Here is a 21,368-nt window from a genome sequence, read left to right as displayed (position 1 = left end):
TTTGAGTACAAAGAGGTGTGGAAAATTGTTTTCATTTAATGTTAATGGCAGTGTGATTACGGTATTTAAAATATCAAAAATTGCTTTCGCTCTTGCACGCACAGGAAATAATAATAGCTTTACTTTGCATACTGTAGTTAAAAATATATTTGTGCATGTTAGCTACAAAGGTTTTTTAAAAGATTTGTGTTGCAAATTGTTCTTGTTAACATAATGTAAAAGATGTGTCTCTTCTTTCGCATAAATAATTTGCGTGGAAAATTTCAGTACAGAATTTTAAAAACCTAGTTAACTGTCAGTGATTATAACATTTATATAACATTATAAATAAAATAATTTACCGAAAAAAGTGAAAACGGTTTAAATGTTTCCATTTAAAACGTTTATAAAATTGTCTTGAAAAATTGTAACGCTTTTCTTTGAATAAAAGCGATTTCATAAATTTTTGTAAAATATTGATAAACGGTGTCCATTACTTTATTCTGGAACAGAAGTAAGTATAATAAAAACTATCGGGTGCTTTTTTCACCTCAAAGTAGGCGTTGAAGAGTCGATCGTGAACGCACTATACGGATTACAGATCATGGATCACTAAATCAGCCATTTAAATCTTACGTTTTTACACGAGTGGTGCGTTCACAGTCGACTCTTCAACGCGTACTTTGAGGTGAAATTTTAAAAAATACCCGAAATATAATGTGCTCAAAAATTTATTTCAACAATTTTTTAATAACAACGAAATAGGATTTCTTGCCTAGAGGAAGTATTACTTCAATGTTGTTGTTTTAATAGTCTGTTCCATCCATTTAAATTATGGCAAATAGCTACAGCAAAAAGGGGATTTTTCCAACTTACTTAATTTTGATTGATTTATTGTCCTGAAAGTAATAACAACTCTTTAGAATTAAGTTAGTTCCTTTCATATTTACTTAGGATCCTTATTAAATTTTTTTGTCAGTAAAGGTGAAAAGAAGAAATCATAATGTCTAATACTGTTACAATTAAAACTACAAAATCTTTACAATGGAAGCATATCGAAGAGTATTCAGACTTCAAATGGATGATACCACAGTAATAATGTAAATATTGTGTATAGGTTTTTCTTAAAAGCTCTGCATGTGACGTCGCATATCCACGAAAAAGCTACTCAATCTCCGGAGCCGTCGGTCTACAAGCGTCCGCGTTTGTGAAACAGCTCTGCTATTCCACCGAGTGTGCTCACTGACGTAGATGAGTATTTTGTTGTGAGTTGGAAGCGTTGTTTGTTGCTCGAGTTGATAGGGAATGGAAAACGTGTCCTGCAGATAGATCTGACGTCCTATTGAAATATTCTCCAAACTTTGTCCTCTTTCAAAGGATTTGTTGAGGGAAATAAGTTTTACTTCTGGTAATTCAACCGAAAATTCGGTTTAAATTGTCGGCCTGTCGTATATATCCCCTTGTTAAATTCAAATGGTTTATTATCTGACGTTATCATTGTTTTGTTTGATTTAAGGAACTCGTTCTATTTTGATAATTATTTATTTAAAAACATCAATGACCTGGAGGTGCACATTTTAAGAATAATAATTTTTTTTAATACAATTAATAAGAATTATTATATTATATTATTATAAAAGATAAATGGAAGAGTAAAATAGTTATTTTCATATGAGTAGCGCTGTCAGGTCACTTTTCATGTATGAAGTTTGAAGCACGAGGCGTCAGCCGAGTGATGCAAAACAGGCCGAATACCTGAAAACTGACAGTACACGAATATTCAATAACATTTTTCGTGTTCGTTTGGGCAAAGTCTTAAAAAACATTAATTGATTGTAAATTTTGAGGTTATCTTTGACAGATGTCAAGTTAGGTACATACAGCGTGTAACAGAAATAAGTACATTAATTTTAACTGCTAATAAAATTCATTAAGAGTAACAACTTTTCTAAATATTTTTTTTTCGTAAACGTTCTCGTTAACGAGTTAAAATTGTTTAAAATTTTCCAAAAATTTCGCTACCCGCCACTGGAGACCAGAAGTGACTATAAATGTGACGACCGTTTGTAAGCATTTTTACGAAATCAAAATACTGCCTGCGGGGAAATGCTGAACAAAATTGCCGATTTGGAAAAAATGGTAAACTTCGTCCAGCGAGAGATTGGGAGATTTTAAATTGTATTAAATTAACCCAACACTATAAAATGCACTAGAATACATTAATTAGAGCATAATTTCAGGGCAAAAATGTTACTGCTTGAAGGATATACAGGGTGATTTACGAGGAATAATGAGCCCGATGGAATAGAAAATGCAACCCGCAATTCATCAGAAGAAAACCCGGACATTTACCGCTTCGATGTCCGGCTTTTTGTTCCAATGTATTGTGGGTTGCATTTTCTATTCCGCCGGGCTCATTATTCCTCGTAAATCAACCTTTATGTACATATTTTAAATTTTACGTGCGCTAGCTAATCCTTTCTCTACGTAGAATTTAGTGACTTTTATGTCAACCAATCTCTCGCTGGACAAACTATACACAGAAAAATTGTTCATCATGACGAGTTCTGTTAGTGGTTAAAATTAATCTATTTATTTCTGTTACACCCTGTACATAAACTGCAGTGTATGTATACAGGGTGTTAGGGAATGGTCTCCCAAGAATTTCAGGGTGAGTTTGTGGGGGAAAATGTGGTCGAAAACCTTAATACCATTTTTTCCTAACATGAATGGTTTTCTTAAAAATAAAAAATTTAAAAAGTGCCCCACTGTTTGGGAGATTTTGCACCATTTTATTGTTGTGATAATGAAATAAATAGTTAACATTTTGTAATGAAAGTCAATTGCTTAGCAATCAAAAACAACAATGCCTCATGTCAGATTTTATCGAGTACCTACTGTCACAATGACGTTTCGGTTTTAAATATTTCCCTTGGATAATAGATCATTAAAAACTATCAGGACTGCATTTTTTATTGACAAAATCAATAATCATATTCGAAAGATTTATCTAGATTCACCACAACCTTGAGGTAAGTCCCCTTTTATTGCTGCAATGAATTGAAATTATTTGTGCAGCTTCATTTGTGATACCATATCTCAATCAACCTCTAAAGGGATTTGAAATCGTGCACTAACCCTAATAAGATTCGTTAATTTCTGTGTAACTTTATTTATTTGTATTTGTATTGAAAACATTCATAATAAATGCTTAAAATATCCTCCGTTTGCCATATTCCCTATACACAAAATACATATCTGCATACTCCTCGATAGAATATTCGGGCATTGTAAACGATTGTAGTCTTCGCAGGCGACGGATAAAAGATAGATCAAGTCAAAGTTACCAAGCAATAATTTTTAAATCGAAACATACAAGATTTTTTCGTGCACAAAGCAATATTTCAGCAGTCCCAAAACAACAGGGAACAATTTTATTTTCAGAAAACGGTTCAATTTATCCAAAAGCGGTATAAAGGTTTTCGACCACATTTTCCCTGATAAACTCACCCTGTAATTCTTGGGAGACCATTCCCTAACACCCTGTATAAACTGAAAAGTTTATATATTTAGTTATATACCACTTTTCACGTTATGTATCTCGGGAAACGAACACGAAAATATAGTTATTGTTAAATTAATATTTAAAACAGTATTGACTTTCACGTTTTATATACAGTGCATTTTTTTTAACTGTTGTTGGGAATTGCATGGAAAAACTTATACCCCCTGTTAACTTTTGTTCTGATGAAAATATTCAAACCAATTTTGGAACAAGGTTTGAAGATTTTTTAAACTATCGGACAGAATAGAATTCAATATCCTAAACTGTCGAAAAAGTTGTGAAAAAAATATTTTCTAGCGCGCCGGAATGATAGTACGTCGAGCGGTCGCCAGAATAGCGTCCCTGTCGGCTCAACCAGCCAGCACCTGACCATCTCCAATTTTGACTTTGTTACTTTCATTTAAAAAATAAATAGCGAGATCTCCTCGAGGCTATGATTAAAATAAATAACAAAATAAAATATAAAATCTAATTTTTGTTCCCATATCGTCTACTACGTTTTTGTCAAATTATTTACGTTCATTAATTTCAATTTTGAAGAGTAAAATTAGTAAAATAAAACTGCTTGTCGTTGTTCAAACAATATGCATTACGTAGTCTTATTAATGATCTATTACAAAAATAAAAATTAGCACCAAACCTGCAGTGGATAAAAAGTTAACAGAGGATATTATTTTTACCATGCAATTATGTAATTACCTATGGCAACAGTAAAAAAACGCATAAGAGGTCAACCAGAAACTGTGGAGAAATTAAGGGCAAGAATAACTGAAGCTTGGAATTCCATTACAGTGCGACATTTACAAAACACGCGAAGAAATTTTCAAGATCGCTTCGGACACTGTCCAGCAGTCGAAGAAAAACACTGAACAATTCCTTTGACAATTTCTGTTAATTTGTTGAGTTACTTGTGCGTTAACGTTTTTTCATTATGTTTTTTTTTAACAAATAAATGTTTAGATGATCTGCCATCCAAAAGCTAATTTAATCATAGGCTCGAGGAGATCTCGCTATTTTTTAAATGAAAGTGACAAAAGTCAAAAGTGGAGATGGTCAGGTGCTGGTTGAGCCGACAGTGACGCTATTCTGGCGGCCGCTCGACGTACTATCATTCCGGCGCGCTAGAAAATATTTTTTTCACAACTTTTTCGACAGTTTAGGATATTGAATTGTTATCTATCCGATAGTGTAAAAAATCTTCAAACTTTGTTCCAAAAATGGTTTGAATATTTTCATCAGAACAAAAGTTAACAGGGGGTATACGTTTTACCATGCAATTCCCTATGGCAACAGTTAAAAAAAAATGCACTGTATATAAAATGTGTCAAATTTGATGTATTTGAGAAAATTGGAAAAACACATTTTTAATTTTTATTGAAACGATCGGCATTATCAATATTTCGAGTGCATGTCAAATTGTCGATAAGAAAATGACAAGCAATTGACAGTAGTAATTTATGCACTAGTGCAATCGATATCGATAATTGTGTTGCTTAAAATTGAAAATTTACGACAATTTGATTGGATTCAATTTTTTGAAGAAAATTCATTATTAGAATAGGTAGGATAGGTATGGAATAGGTATGGATTGGAATAGATATGGTATACTAGTGCGAGAGTCGTAATAGTTATTTTAACCTTATATGTAAGTATCTTAATATGAAGTTACGATGTTTAATTTAAAATATGGAAATTGCAGTATTTTTGAAAGTGGTGATACGCACGTTTAGGTGTATGGTACCTTTTAGATATTAAATAGCTTGATTTAATTTGAAAGTAGCTCTTAACTTCATAGAAGCTCGACTTATAAGCTTCTTATATAGCAAACATCAGCAACAGGATTAAAGCGGAAAGAAGGAAAAATAGAATGCAAATGCGTTGTTAGAGAGCTTTTCATGCCGACCGTCTCCAGATTCAATTTATCATCGGGGACCCGGCAAGAGACAGAACTCCAGTATAATGAGCTACCGGATAATCGGTTCCGATCATCTCATCTCTGCTTATGAACGTAATACGAGCTTTCACTGTCACGACAAATGCACAATGTCAGAATTTTGACAAGACGAATAGTCTTTATTTTGAGCAGCGAGCTGATTGGCGTGATGGGAACGGGTCCGATGTTAACTTTTTATTTAATATTTATCGAGTCTCCACTTGATCTTATAACTTGTTAATTTAACTGCACAATAACAAAAAAATGATCTGATTAGAAAGCACATATTGTTTTGGCTGCGACAGCAAAATGGTGGTGAATGAGCTCTCGTGAGTAGTATCTGCTTTATCCAGCTGACGGGCTGAGTTGTCTTTTCAGAGTTAATTTAGCATTGTCCTGAAAGGTTTTGTAAATAAAACGTCTCAATCCAGCGCATACCGATTTGAAGAAAGTAAATGTACAACGACCATTGAGCGGGAGTCGTCTCTTAGTAATAAATTTTGCATTTGATGATAAGGATCAGCTTTGGACAACGAAAGGCAAAAAGGGTTAAGAGTTGAAATTGGCGGATGGTTTCCAAACAACACAACTTACGTTCTTGTTTGTATTCCAAGCACACTTTGTAAATTCAATCAGAACACGAGTGTTCGATAAATGTGCCGATCTGGACATATACACCTGGGCACATCACGCGGAATATTACCATAAGTTAGATTTACAAAGTTGGTTATAACTAAGTTCTAATTAAGCTTTTGTATTTTACTATTTTGTAATACATATTTTTGTTAAATTTAGGATATTACGATTTTTTTAAATATTAAAATTTAGTTTATGTAGGACAATCTCGAGGATGTTAAAGGATTACGCTGCCAAGTTGTACACCACATTTTTTATGCAACCGAAAATTTGTATCTAATTATGTACTATAAAACGAACAAGCAAAATTTACTTCACTGTCAATAAATATGTACGTATAAATTCGGCTTAGATGTCACTATGGAAATGACATAAATAAAATAATTCATTTTGTAAATAATCGTAAAAACGTTGGAAGAGAATTGTAGTGAAAGTGATATTTCAGTTTCGTGTAGCTACTCCTCCAGAGTTAAAAAGTACGTATTATAAATGCTGCGGTTTCTAATTTCATGGAAACTCTTTATATCAAATATTAAAATGACGTTTACTTTAACGGCCGTCGTTAAAAGTAAAGGGTTGTTGTTTTGGGTACGCGAAGTGCTCGTTTCGCGTACGGTTGCACAAAAATGTTTTTAGATGAAATAAATAAATATTAATCATTTTTACAGTATAATTTAACAATTGTAAATTTTTTGCCTTTTATTCTCAGAGATAACAGAAATATTAAATTTTAAAATAATTTTATAATTACATGAATTATTTTACATTCCATTATGCTTTTAACTGAAAAGTTTTTAAAGATTTTTGGTTAATCAAAATCCATAACGTATGTTTTTGACTAGGCATTTTAACTTCAAGTTTACGAATAGTTCAATATAAAAACATTTAAATTGCCTTTTGAGAAACATGTGGGTTGCAATACGTGAAAAAAAAAAACAAAACAAACTCCTTAAAATGTGATGCGACTTTGTTAAAAGTGGAGACATATTCGGCATCAATGATGATGACAAGTTGAAAACTATTTAACTGCAATGAAGTATTGCAACTTTGCACATAGTCAGGTGTATTAAATGTGCCGCCCTGCTCGAGATTTAAATGAAAAAATACAGACGATTTAGCAGAGAACTGGTTTTCTGATTGCTTGCAACAGTGTTGTACGCTTATCTATAGCTAATATTGATATGGAAATGGTGTGGTTTGACATCCAGGCGAATGTCAAATTGCGCACTAACTAATCACTGCATCGTGGAATAGGAGCACGCCTGATGTTGACACTTCAAGTAAATTTCTAGATATTATCTGTGGTTATTACTGTGCGGAAGTTTAATCAGCGGCCATCACGGTCTTCGGTCTGATGCTGCGTTTGCTTCGAGGTAGTCGCCATGTTTATCCGAGTAAATACTGGTAGTTCAATGTTAAATAATAAAATACATCTTTAATAATGATGAAATAAGAAAAGAAAGACCATATTCCAGACGTAAAAATAATTTTCAATAACATTCTGCCGGCGTGTTTTCTCAAACAACACAATCTTGTCGCGTCTTAATGGAGCGCAATTACTCCGCGGCTTCGACCTCGAGTCCGGCGACCGGAACCGGTCCTAATTGGGTTTGACGAGAGGAACGGCAAAGATCGACCCACTCCGAGATCAAATTGGATCGCAGTGGGATCCAGTTATAGTATTTCCTGTCCACGCTACTTGATTAAGAAGGCGCCCTCTCACCCCTTGATTGATTAACCATGTTAATTGGTGTCGGTGAATGATCACAAATGATTGTCTGATTGGGGAATCCTTGTTTCGTGTGATCAAGAAAATTTGTAATTGAGTCAGATTTGAAGATGAAACCGCGCGCCTTCTCGACTGATATGCTTAATTGTGGTTTCCCAAGTTACGTGATTTTAATACTTTAAGGGCCGGTTTCACCAACGTGAGTTAAATTTAACTACAGATTAAAATATACGAAATAGTATATTATGATGCAACAAGATTTATGAACGGCACTTTAGACACGAGTTTTATTAGGCACGAGCGGAGTGAGTGCTTAATAACCGAGTGTTAAGAGAAGTTTATAAACGAGTTGCATACTGTACTTTTTCTATGACCAAATAAAGAGTGCAAATATTATACGTAACTTCTTTATTCTACGTTAATTTAAACATAAAATACGAACCTGATAAACGTCAATTCACAAGTGACAACTAACTTCATTTCCTCGTGACTAAGCACACAAAGTCGCAGCTTGTCAAGGTGTATTTAAAAGATCACTTAGCGTCATGGAAACCTACAGTTAACGTTAACTGGCGTTGGTGAAATAACAGAATTAGTTTTAATTATTAATAAAAATCTTTTTTGTTCGGCACTGTCAGAATTTGAGAATTTTCTCCTGTGTGAACGGATTTTGATAAATGTCACAACTTGTCAAAACGAAACGTCATGCTAATTTTAAAGATTTTACGCGATTTGGAGCCTTTAAGGGGCTCGTCTAATAAAAAAACGTTGTATTCAACTCGTTCGTTTGTAAATTGGGCTTTTTTTGGCACTCGTGGGCTTTTAACACGTTCGTCTCACTCGTGTTTTAAACTGCCCCACTCATGCCAAAAAAAAGGCTAATTTACACACGAACTCATTAAATAAACTACTATTATATTACATGTTCAATGTTCTAAATAGATCACGCTGCACGAAGTATACTAAAACTCTTTAAAAGTTACTCATTTTCGCCATTCCTTCTTTTTTTTTTTTGCATTTTGTTTAAGAATTGTCGGTGTAGTTCCATCACGGAAATGGACACGGCTGCATTTATAGAATTGTTGAAACCACTAAAACAATGATACATTACGTTGTCATATTATAGACAATCCTATGTGTACTATGATATAATAATAATAATAATAAAGTGCCGTGACAACTGTCTAAATGTCAATTAATTCGCTCTGTGATAAAAACGCGCCAAATGTTGTTGCAAATGCTTCACTGCAATCGAATGGTGCTAGAGAGGTTAGAAAGAGCGAGAAGTGGACGATGGAGATGAATATTTTTATTATACGCGAATATTTTCGGATCACCAAACTACAGGATGTTGTGAGTACTTACAGGCTTGATTTATTTAAAGCGTTCCAAAGTAAGTACCCCCAGTTTCCTGTTACTATTCAAAATTTAGCTGACCAAAGAAGAGCCTTCGGCAATTTTAGAAAAGATCAAGAGTGATGTTAAGTTAGAATTGTCAATTAATTATTACGATTATTTTTTCATGTTTATAACTTCCAATAGTTCATCAGCATTTTTGATCACATGTTCAAATCTGTCCAATTGTATCATTATTATAGTGAGAATAATCTAAGTACATTATCCAAGTGAGAATAATTATAGTTCGTATTTTGTTTTAATTTTTCTTTAGTGACAACGTATTTTTCAATTTGACAGTAAGTGTCATCAATTGTTGAACATGAACGAAGAACGATTCAGTGCGATAATATATTTTTTTTTTGTATTTTTGATTTTGTACTCATGAAAAAATAATCCTACGAATACCCCTCGAGAGTGAGAATAAATAGAAAATAGTTCTCCAGATTCTTTCTCAAACTTGTTGCCAGATGGCAATAGCCACTCGAGCCCTCCGGGCTCTCGTGTCTATTGCCTGGCAACAAGTTTTCGAATTATTTTGAATTTATTCTCACTCTCTTGTGATATTATTACAGAAAATTATGAAGTTTCTAATATTCAGTTATTGGCTCCTGATAAAGTTACTACATACTAATTTATATTTTTGTCTTTTTCTGGAGCCTAATCATAATCGTAATTTTATTACTCAACTTAAAAAAAAATATATGTATTAAGAAATGAAGTCTAACATTTTGCAGCTTTGTAACTTTATAGCACTTGAAGAAGTTTAAGTGCATGTTTCAGTGTGGTACTCGAAAGCTGGAAGAAGGTATCTGCTGCTCTTGTATGTACTACAGTATATTTCACCAACTTTCAGAGTGCACCAAGTTTGCACCAGCTGCACTTTAATATTAGTTTTCCGTTGTTTATGATGCATTTTAACCTAATACAGGTTCATATTGGTTTCAAAAGACACGCGCCTTCATTTTGCTGGAATATTGAATGTCATTTCCAAATGTACATATAAGTACAAATAGCAACATAAATTTAGCATCGACCCGTCCAATTACTGGGAATTTGTATACCTCGTTGGAATCATTTGTTTATACACTTCTCTTAACGTTTTCGCACGGTTGGCGTTATACAGTGTGGAATGGAAACTACTTATGTAATAAATTTAGTAACTAATGACATTTGTCGAAAACGCTGAAACAGGTCAATTTTTATTTCTCATACATAATGCTTATTTTAAGTTACATCACTGGTTCGTGGCGTCATTCATTTTTGACCTATGACGTCTTTACCAATTTTTTTAAATGACAACTTTCTGATAGACCTTCCTCTACCTAAACGATGAATCAAAACATTTGGTACCTTACACAACAATTTTTTTTAAGAAAATGACAAATTTTATTTAAAAAATTTAATTACATTTTTAATACCTATCTATATTTTTTTTTATATGGGTTTATTTAAAATTGCTGCTATAGTTTGTCCAGCGAAATTGACATAAAAATCACTAAATTCTACGCAGAGAAAGTACTACCTAGTGTAAATTATTTATTTATTTACCTTCAAGCAGTAACATTTTTTGCCTTGAAATTATGTTCTAATTAATGTATTCTAGTGCATTTTGTAGTGTTGGGTTACAAGTCTACAATTTAAAATATCTCAATCTCTCGCTGGACGGAATATATCGTAGTTTGCTTTTCTCATGTAAGAGATTGAGTGTTAATTTGTGTGCGGATTCCCGCAATTCTGGGGAGGGTACACTCTATTTCACTATCGCACATTTTGTTTGTTAAAGTATCTGAGCAAATGTCAATTTGGTTTGACTTTTGTGAACTAAAATTTAATACAACCTCAATTGTGCAGCGCCTACTAAGTAGTAATATTTTGCCGAAATAAATGATAATATTATGGAGGTTGGTTTTTATTTATTTTGTATTGTTATAATGATGCTTGTTTTATTAAATGATTGATTGTGAATAATAGTTATTTACATAATTAGAGGGATAAAAGCAATATTACAGGACTCGAGTGTAACACACGAGTTTCCTGTAATATGCTTTAGCCCACGTGTTATGTACAACATTTTATCTACGGCTGCGAATTATTAATTAAAAAAATCAATTTTTGGCAAAAACGTCAAATTTGACATTTACAAAAATATATTTTGATAATTGTTAAATGTCAGTTTCAGTCGTTTTAATTCAAAATCAAAGCAACAAGATTGAAACAATTTGCTCAATACCAGGACAAGCAGCTAATTCTGTTTGTACACAACGCGTTGTTTTTAATTTTTCATAATTAAAAGCCGGGTCGTTTACGTCTTATCGCGGCTCTCGGAAGTGAAGTGACTTCGAAAAATGTACATTGGGGTTACCCCGACGTCAAGTGAGAAAAGTACCAGAACCTGGAATGGAAACGTGTGTGACCTGGAGTGCAGTTTGCGTCGTTTTTCCAGTATGACGTGTATTACAAAGTGGTCTCTTGGGCGAGTACCCCAAAAGAGAGTAGTAGATGATATCATTAATAGTGGAAGTGAGTCTTTTTGTGTCAAGCCCAGAGATTGAAGACCGAAACGAAGTCGATGCCGGCTACTGGGCGAACAAAATGCAAGAACTGTGTTATGTATTTACAATAAGTACCTAGCTTTTCTTTTGTATTGTTGTATTTCAATAAATTGTGTCTGTTTGCTTCTAAATAAAAATGCGTTACGTAATGAAACCAGTGCGGTAATGAACTACATTACGCAACTCAAATGATAAATGAATGTGGTTATAAGGTCTTATCCAAGCAGCCGTAGATAAAAAGGTTTACATTAAGAATTAAATTAAATTTTTGAAGTAAAATTTGTCATTTTTTCAGAAAAATTGTCATGTGAGGTATCATTTTTTCATTCATCGTTTAGCTAGTATGAAGGTCGATCAGAAAGAGAAGAAAAAAGTGGAGGTTGTCATTTAAAAAATTGTGTGTGACGTCATACCTGAAAAATGGATGACGTCATGAACAAGTGAAGTAACTTAAAATAAACATTATGGGAAATAAAAATTGACCTGTTTCAGGGTTTTCGACAAATGTCATTAGTTTTGAAATTACTGTAGTTTCCACACTGTATTATAAGTCATTTCCAAACTTTGGTTGGTTCCTTAGGAAAAAAAAGCTTAATGCAAAATTATACAGTATGTATATATTTTTCATATTACATGATTGTTAAGCCAAAGAATGATTTATGTGCTTAGAATCTCTACTGTATTCTATTACATCAATACAATCACACTCACCAACCTCGAAATATAGTACCGTGCGATCAACAATTATTTCAATCAAAGAAGGCCCTGAAATTTTGGATATACGTATGTATGTCTACTAGAGGACAAACTCTGTTTAAATAAAAACGATTTTTATTTTCCATTTGCTATTGTATCTGAGGTACGTACTGTTGGCTTCCCAGTCCCTTTTTTATGTTCTACACTTCCAGTTTCCCGAAAACGTATTTTTCAAAACATTCAAGAAATCTGCCTCCAGGAAGGCAAAATTTGGAAATTTTTGCCGATACTCAGCCAAAAAGGCAACGGCGCTGTATGTCCAATCTCCGTTATTGAAAACACCTTTACGAAAGTAAGATTAAATGATGAATCTTTTATGTGCTCAAGCAAAAGCCATTTTTGCGTTAAAATTTGATCCATAGTGACAATTGTTTGACGTTTATTAATTGAGCTAGCAAAGATACGAAAAATCTGACACTGTCAGCCGTACCTTATCTAAAAAATTGGGGTTGAAGAGTCGATTGTGAACACACCACTCGTCAGTCTGGAGAGTAAAAACACAAACAACGCAAAAACTGAGGTTAGATTTACGCAGCTGATCTGTGATCCGCTATCTGTGGTGCGTTCACAATCGACTCTTCAACGCCAACTGTGACGGGAAATCTAAATGAACACTTGATTGCATTCTTGAAGCAAAGAATAAAATCTAATTAAAAAAAGTAAGTAATCGGTAAGTCGCGATTAGATTTTGAAAGACAAAGTGATTAGGACAAGTGAATTGACGCAAACTTCCTGAAGTACGGTACAAGATGCTGGGAAAACGCTTTATACTGCCTCCTGTCGAGACGGAGAGGGTGCGTGAGTTGCGTAAAAATAAGCAAAATTACACAATATTTATTCGAGTCTCACTCTGGAGCGACCGGAACTTTTTGTATTTCCAGGGAAAGTCAAATATATAACACAGAGTGAATGAGGAAAACTTTGTGCTATCGACAAATTCAAATTCAGATCTTGCCGCTTTATTAATATCAACGAGTTCTATCCACAAGCATCCAAATCTAAATGCTAGGTAAAATTCTGTAATTTTTAAAATACCAGATATTTCTGGCACTCGTGGACCTTTAAACTGGCCTACTCACGACAAAAAAAGCCCAATTTACATAGCATTATTAAAAAATTAGCGAAGGAAGAACAAGATGCGTACATTTCCAGTTTTACGTTGTAATTATTTATTATTAAGTTTGTTCTTCACAATTTTACTTAATTTGTTTTAGGTAAGTTAAAAATAACGAAACAGTTTTTTGCAGAACCAAATAAATTATGCACTAGGTACTTATTATTAGTGAAAATATTAGTGAATTATTAAATTAATAACTACATATAATATCAATTATAATTAATTTATAATTTCAATTTTCTTGTTCATTTATTATACGCGTATTAATCTGCAAAATTTAAAGAACAAAACAACACTTAAGAGTGAAGACAATGTATTAGACAGACTACAGTATTTTTTTTAAGTAGAATATTTCTTATTGACCTTTTGGCAGTAAAAACATTATTCAGAAATGAAGTAAGTAGCGTAAATGAGTGTTGTCCCTAGTTTATTCATTTTACAGTTGTAAATCGTAATAGTTAATAAAAATGATAATCGTAAAAACGGCACCAATAAAGAGAAGGGTCGGAGAGAACTTAATAAAATTTCTAATTTAATCCTCGTCCTGCTCCGTCTCGAGTGAGTTGCAAGAAGTGAGCACGCTCCATAAAGTGCAGGACAAAAAGCGTGAAGAATTGAAGTTGTGCATAAATATGCAGTTGGCGAAGCGCGGGAGGTATTCAGACACCGTATGGGATATGTTTATTGTTTCCAATCGTTACATTTAACTTTCGGCGCGAATGTGGAGCTTTGTATATCTCCATGTCTTTAAAATGCCCGGATTTAAGTCCGCATAAATAAGGCGCTTCGAATGCGAACAGCTACATTGTGCATTTAAATGCCGCACTAAAATTCAATACAAAATTGAAGCAATCGACGGTCTTCATGAGTAGTTTTTTTTGTCCAAGTACATCCCGTCAGAGTGCAATAATGGAATTGATTCGGAAAAACGTACTTCCACTAATTTGCAAAATAGACAATCGTTTAAAATTTCAAACATGAAACATTCTTTTGCTTCTGGAAGCGAATAAACGTAATTGCAATTTTAAGATTTTGAGGATTGATTTTGTTAATTATTGTTGTAATCTTTGTTATAGGCATAATAACATTTTTTTAAATTTCAATAGATTGATTTTTATGTGAGTAAAATTATCTCTGGCCAAGTAGATACTTTTATTTACTTTAATCGTAGCTTTAATTCGCATTTATAAACATGATGAAATGCATTTCTACATGTGCCTGGTCTGAGAGTTTTATTTTCTTATGAGAAAAAGGATGTTGTATTTAATGTTAATCATTTGAGTTCTAAATCCGAGATACAACATTAAGTTCGATTAATTTAGTACACATTCTGCTAGGCATTGAATGCAAATATGGATGAATTATAAGAAAGAGTTACCTGTGAACTATTCCAAAAGTGTGCATGTGTGACAGTGCTGAAACAAATTGCCTTGCATACACTCTGGCAGGTCGTTCTTCCAGCTTTCCATAACGTTGTCCGATGATGAAAGAACAAAGATCACCTCCGGAAACAAGTTCAGTAACCAGATAATACACGTTATCAGCCAACTGCAATTATGTAATAAATTATTAAAAGTGTATCTTAATAATTATCAAAAAATTATATATACAGTAATTTTGATCAGTTTTGCATATACACTGACCGGCAAAAAAAGTGGGACACCAAGAAAAATAATATTATACTAAAATCATTATTACAAAATTAAGTAAAAATGATGTCATTACTTGTATTCTGTTCTTAAAAATATATCACCTAACAAAGATGTCATTTGAAAGGCTTCAATTAACACATTAACAACAGAAAAGAAAAATACAATTATAAAAAATAAATAAACAAGGAACATGAACGCCTCTACTTAATTCAATATTTGGTATTCCCGCCTCTTGCCCTTATTACAGCTTCTAGCCTTCATGGCATTGACTCGATTAAGTGCTGAATTTCTTCTTGAGGCGTATTATCCCATTCTTCTTGCACGACTCTTCGAAGCTCTTGAAGAGACACCAGCTCACCACGCCGCGCTCTAACCTGTTTACCGACAACGTCCCATAGATGCTCAATGGGGTTTAAGTCGGGACTACGTGCTAGCCAGTTCATTGTATCAATTCCTACATCATGAAGATAATCTGTTACAATTCGAGCAGTATGTGGGCGAGCATTGTCGTGCATGAAAATGAAACCATCGCCTGCTAACTGGGCAAAACCCACGACATGGTCTTATAGGACCTCCTCTATATATCTATGGGCTGTTAATGTGCCTCTTTCAATAAAAACCAACTGTGTACGGGCTTCCCACGAAAAACCTCCCCATACCATAATTGATCTTCCATTAAAACTGAGCCTTTCAGAAAAATTGCAAGGTGCATAGCGTTCTCCTGGTCTTCTCCAAACTCTCGCCCGTCCATCTGGAGATCGGAGAGCAAATCTCGACTCATCGCTAAAGAGTACCGACTTCCATTGCTCTAAATTCCAATTTAAGTGTTCCTGTGCAAAAAGTAATCTGGAAACCCGATGACCTCTGAGAAGTTCTGGTCCAGTTGCTCGTCGATAGGCCCCTAAATTTGCTTCGCCAAGTCTTCTTCTTACAGTCCTTTCATTCACGTTGACCTCTCGTACCCTTTCCAGTTGATTTCTTATCTTAACTGCCGTCATACGCCGATTTCTCAAACTAAGCATCGTAATGTATCGATTATCACGAGCGCTTGTTCTTCTTCTACGTCCTGATCCAGGTCTTCTGGTGTACCCTCCAGTCTGACGAAAACGAAGTACGGCTCTATGGACACTGGATCGTGCAAAACCAAGAGAATTCGCAGCTTCGCGAATGCTGAAGCCCACATGGACTAGAGCTATAGCTCTTGCAGAATCTTCTTGCGATAATGGCATTTCAATGACAAAATGACAACTTGAATAACAAATTTGTGAAAATTCCATGACAACAATGTCAGAAATGCTTTTTTTTAGGACGAAAGAAAATAAACGCCATCTGAGATTTTAATAGATTTAAGAAAAACTCAACAATTGAAAGGTAAAACCCAGTAAATCAAAAGAAAATTGTGGAGAATAGGAAATAAAACAAAAATAAACTTTTGGGATAAAAAAAATAACGTACATACTTAAATATAAATGAATTTTTTTAATGTCCCACTTTTTTTGCCGGTCAGTGTAGTTAAGAGAGAGGCATGTACGTTTAGGAGTTCATTATTTACCGTTTTTCGCTTACTCATAAAAATTTAGTTTATAGTGTTTTTTTTGTAGAATTTGAGTACAATACATTTCGAATTATTATTAATCTAATAATACGTAGTTATTTATATATCATGGTCGCGAAATCATTCTTTAACGTACCGAGAGAAAAATTGTCACTATGGAAATGACACAAATAAAACAATTCATTTGGTAAATAATCGTAAAAATGTCTGAAGGGAATTGTAGTGAAAGTGATGTTTCAGTTTCGTGTAGGTACTCCTCCAGAGTTAAAAAGTATGTATTCTAATTTTATACCCGAACAATCTAAACGCCAGTCTTACATGGAAACTCTGATTTGTATCAAATATTAAAATGACGTTTACTTTAACAGCTGTCATTAAAAGCAACGGCCGCGGAATTAGTTTCGCGGCCTGTTTTAGGTACGTGAAGTGTTCGTTTCGCGTACGGTTGCAGTTTTTTTTTTTAAATTACTTACTTTACTATTAGACTTAGATTACATTCGACTACTTAGCATGAGTTAACAGGTAGTACGAACATAGATGCAAAAGAACGTCTAGGCACACTCGCATCAGAAATATTTTAGAAACCACTTAATTCTAAATTAGTCAATTTCTGTTCAATAGAAGTAAAGTATTTGTTAAACTTATTCGCACATTCTATTTGACTCAAAATTGTATTATTATATGTATTTATTTTAATTTCATACTAGCCGTTTAATTTTCGTAGATAATACATATTAATAGAATAATTGCTTTTCACATTGTTCAATTTATTGTTGGATTCTGACAGTTGCATCATTGACGGATCGAACTTGTGCTGAGCAAAGCAATGCAGTTTGCTCATCTTTCGAAGTCCTTTCAACTTTAGGTCGTTGCTTCCAGAACACGTGTGTCAAACGAAACGTAAAGTCTTGCGCTAAAAAGGCAAAGAGGAGAAATTGAAAGTACGAAATTAAAACACACGATACGTATCTTTTTAGCAACAAGGAGGAATGAGAAACGAAGAAGAGAGACGGCTTACGAGTCCCCGCACACTCTGCTGATGAGTTCCATCACGGGTATGCGATTACATCGCGTCCCGGGGGTGCCTAGGATCGCCTTACATGCCGTGTGACAGCCGAGCCTGCGACTCGATTTGATTAATCCCCCCATAAAAGCGATCGCTGCTTTCAGCTCGCATCCCTTGCGGCTCTAACCTTGTCCCATACATTTAAATAAAAGTTGAAGAGACGCAGATGCAAACGTCACCGTCGGCGCTAACATCCCGGGTGTCGTAAATACTTGATTGGGCTAGACTCCTGGTCCCAATGATCCAATTTATGTCCACAGTTTATAGCAATTAGTTCGTATTTATTTGAAAAAAATAGGGGATCAGTTATTGGATAGAATACATGTACATTTTCAATTTAGCATGAAATAATTTATTAAAATTGTAAACACACAAACACAATTTTATACAGCCTGTCCCAGAACTGCCTCCCCATAGAAAACAGGCATGTGCCGACAGCAAAAGAGACTCCAAGATGACTAAAATCTATTTTCCTGCGGCTCACATGACCAAGTTATAAAGTTTTCAATTTCGAAATTCGAAATCCCGGCAACGCAAAATTGCGGTCATCCTACCTTGATGGTGCTCAACTCTGATTGGTCAAGTTTAGGATGTCTTTTCTCGATTATCGCTTGAGATAGGACTTTTTTTCTTTAAAATTCAGATTATGACATTTACCCAAATACTCCCTTTTTTCTCTGAGGAGTCAGTTCTGGGATGTTGACGAACTAAAATTAAATCACCCTGTTTTACGAAAGTTAGTTAATAGTTATTTTTATACATATTAAGTGCGTGAAGTGAGTGTTTTTGTGCATGAAAAGGTCTTTTACGCCGAGCCGCAGGTCGAGGCAGTAAAAGCCTTTGAATGCACAAAAAAGTTCTTCACGCACGAAATATAAATAATTATTTTTTCTATAATAGATTAATTGCTTTCAAAACTAAATTGTAAAATTCAAATTTTTGAAGGAAATCTGAAGTATCAACGCAGTGACCATGTTGCTAGGTAACTAATAAAAAACAGTGCGTGAAGTGAAAAACAGAAAAAGTTAACTGTGTAAAATCGCATTTCACACACTGTTATGTATGTTTTCTATAGTCAGTGTAAACAGTGTAAAAAAATGTATGTAAGAAAATGACCCAGTTACGCATGAATATCAACTTTTTGAATCAATTATAGAAAAATAGTTTATTATGCACAGAGGGAGTGAAGTGGGTGATTTTTAGCCGAGGTGCAGTCTGTAGCACGAGGGTTCTACAAACCACTGAGGGTAAAAATCATTCACTCCCGAGATCCATATACAATGGAACTTTCCTAAATGGAATCTCAAGGGACAAGAAAAAAAATTCGAGTTACGGAAACTTCGAGTTACAGAAAATACACGAAAAAAGTTTATTTGTTAATTTCAAAGTTCGGTATTTTTTTGAGCTTTATGGGACCCCTTCTCCTTGTCTACAAAAACATCCACCAAATTTATAATTACATACCTACGTTGATTACTAAATTAAATCGCATTATAAACGGTATCAAGTAGTCAGTGTCATTACTATTTTTGGTTGCGTACAAAATAAATTCAGAAATAAGCCTTACGTGACCTTCCCTGTATGTATTATAAAAGCTTGAGTCGGCTATGGTTTTTTGCCCAAGGAGAAAATACAATACAAGCAGGGAGTAAAGTTGCTCATTATATAGAGGTCGTGCAAAAATTATATTTTTATTTTATTACTTGTTCACCTCTATTTAATATTCTAATTCTAATTTTCATTATCATAAATTGAAGTTCTGTATCTGAAGGAAATGTTTACGTATACCAATTAAAAAGACGACCTGGGTTTGTGAAAGAGAGAGAAAATCACGGCTTAGTTAGCCACAATTTTTTTTAAACTCACGTTACTAACTACTGAGTGGTGTATTGTAAATGGATATCCTCAAACTTCCGAAGAGAGAGTTAGTTACACGTAATATTTTTCCTGTGAATTTTATCACTTTGTTGTTGACTTAATTAATTAATTTTTCAACTGTTTTACTTTGACTATTATAATGTAAAAATATAAACATTGCATCAACTAAATACACTGAATAAAAGAGAACAGAAGGGTGAGTTCCTTGGCGATTATGTAGTACAGTTTCACAAGCAGCTGTTGGTTTATCCGAATATTACTCAGCACTTTGATCTCTTTTTACGACCGGCTGCCTTATTGCATTGCTAATGGTCACTGCTGTTGGATTTCGCTTTTTATTAGAGGCCGATTCCGATGCTGTACGCCCGCTTTGTAGCTTTTGGCACTCACAGTGCTCACAAAGTCCGGTGAAATATGTTGCACTTAATTGGAAAATAAAACTAAAACAATTTTCGTCCATCTGACAGGTTACGGAAAGCTCGTTTACAGTGATCGAAGAGTATATTTTTCTTCCTTTGTTCATAGAGATCTTGTAACAAATTATAATAAATAAATTGTACAGTAAATATCATGTAATGGGTACTTTTGTCCTTGAATGAAAATCATTGTAAAAAATGTTTAGTCAATACTGGATAAAAAAAGATCGGTATTCTCAGTTTGCCAACTATTTGGGGGGCCTAACAACGTCCCGCCGCAACCAAATAAACATATTTCTCAAACGAGTAGATACCAATTGATATTTTTATTTTTTAATGAATCCAAGACTGCTTTTATTAAGACGATTTTCAGTTGTCATTACGTGACATCTATCATGTATTTTGTTAACCGGTGGAACCCCGTGGGACTCCAGGAACGCCACGTTAGCACCGCGTGGGCGTCCTCGGTGATACTCGGGGAATCCGACGGCCGGCGACGGGAGGAGGACGAAGTACCGCGCGGAAAAGGGAAGATACGAAAACTACCACCTAAGGGCCCGATTTCAAGTCATAGTCGCAAATAGGTGGTGCAGCGCAAATGTGTAGCTATCTTTGTCCTACACATTAATTACCAATATGCGTCATCTTTCTCGCTTGCGACGTTACTATGACAACAACAAGTGCGACCGTCGCAAGTCAACTTGAAATCAGGCCCTAAGAGTCGAGACCTGTATCAGCTGCTCCCGAGATTATAACTACTTGTTAACAATTTATTTTATGTTTAAATAAAAACAACCTACAAAATTTACATTAATTTAGATGTCAACTTCATGTCAAATTTAATAGTATCTTACGCTATTTTTTTATTATACTTGCACTAAAATCTGAAAATAATAATATAAAAAGCAAATTAAAATACCTTTTCCGAAGTAATCTGTGTCATTAATCGTTGATATAGAAATGGTCAATTGTTGTTGTTTCGTTGCTATCATAAATTGTGTATAAATGTCTATTTATCATTGTTCAAAATGTAGGTGAATTTGTTGTTACCTAAGCGACCTTAAAGCTTTAGTGTTTTAAGGGCCCCTTTTCGCACGCATTTTAGTGTCAAAAACAGGGATTCTGATTCAGGTATA

At 34.1% G+C, this 21,368-nt stretch overlaps 1 protein-coding gene across 2 annotated transcripts in view; it reads right to left on the bottom strand.

Annotated features, from left to right (window-relative positions):
- Positions 1-21,368, bottom strand: part of LOC138124155 (uncharacterized) — a 233,729-nt gene that overhangs the window by 26,008 nt on the left and 186,353 nt on the right. For both annotated transcript variants that reach the window (XR_011157033.1, XM_069039091.1), the window contains exon 3: positions 15,044-15,213. Coding sequence is in view for 1 of the 2 variants with exons in the window: in XM_069039091.1 (XP_068895192.1) it covers positions 15,044-15,213 (170 nt within the window). In the remaining variant the exon portion in view is untranslated. The remainder of the gene's footprint in view (positions 1-15,043; positions 15,214-21,368) is intronic.

The sequence above is a fragment of the Tenebrio molitor genome, chromosome 2 (assembly GCF_963966145.1).
Source record: "Tenebrio molitor chromosome 2, icTenMoli1.1, whole genome shotgun sequence".
Taxonomy (NCBI): Eukaryota; Metazoa; Arthropoda; class Insecta; order Coleoptera; family Tenebrionidae; genus Tenebrio; species Tenebrio molitor.
This window is presented reverse-complemented; position numbering and strand designations above follow the sequence as displayed.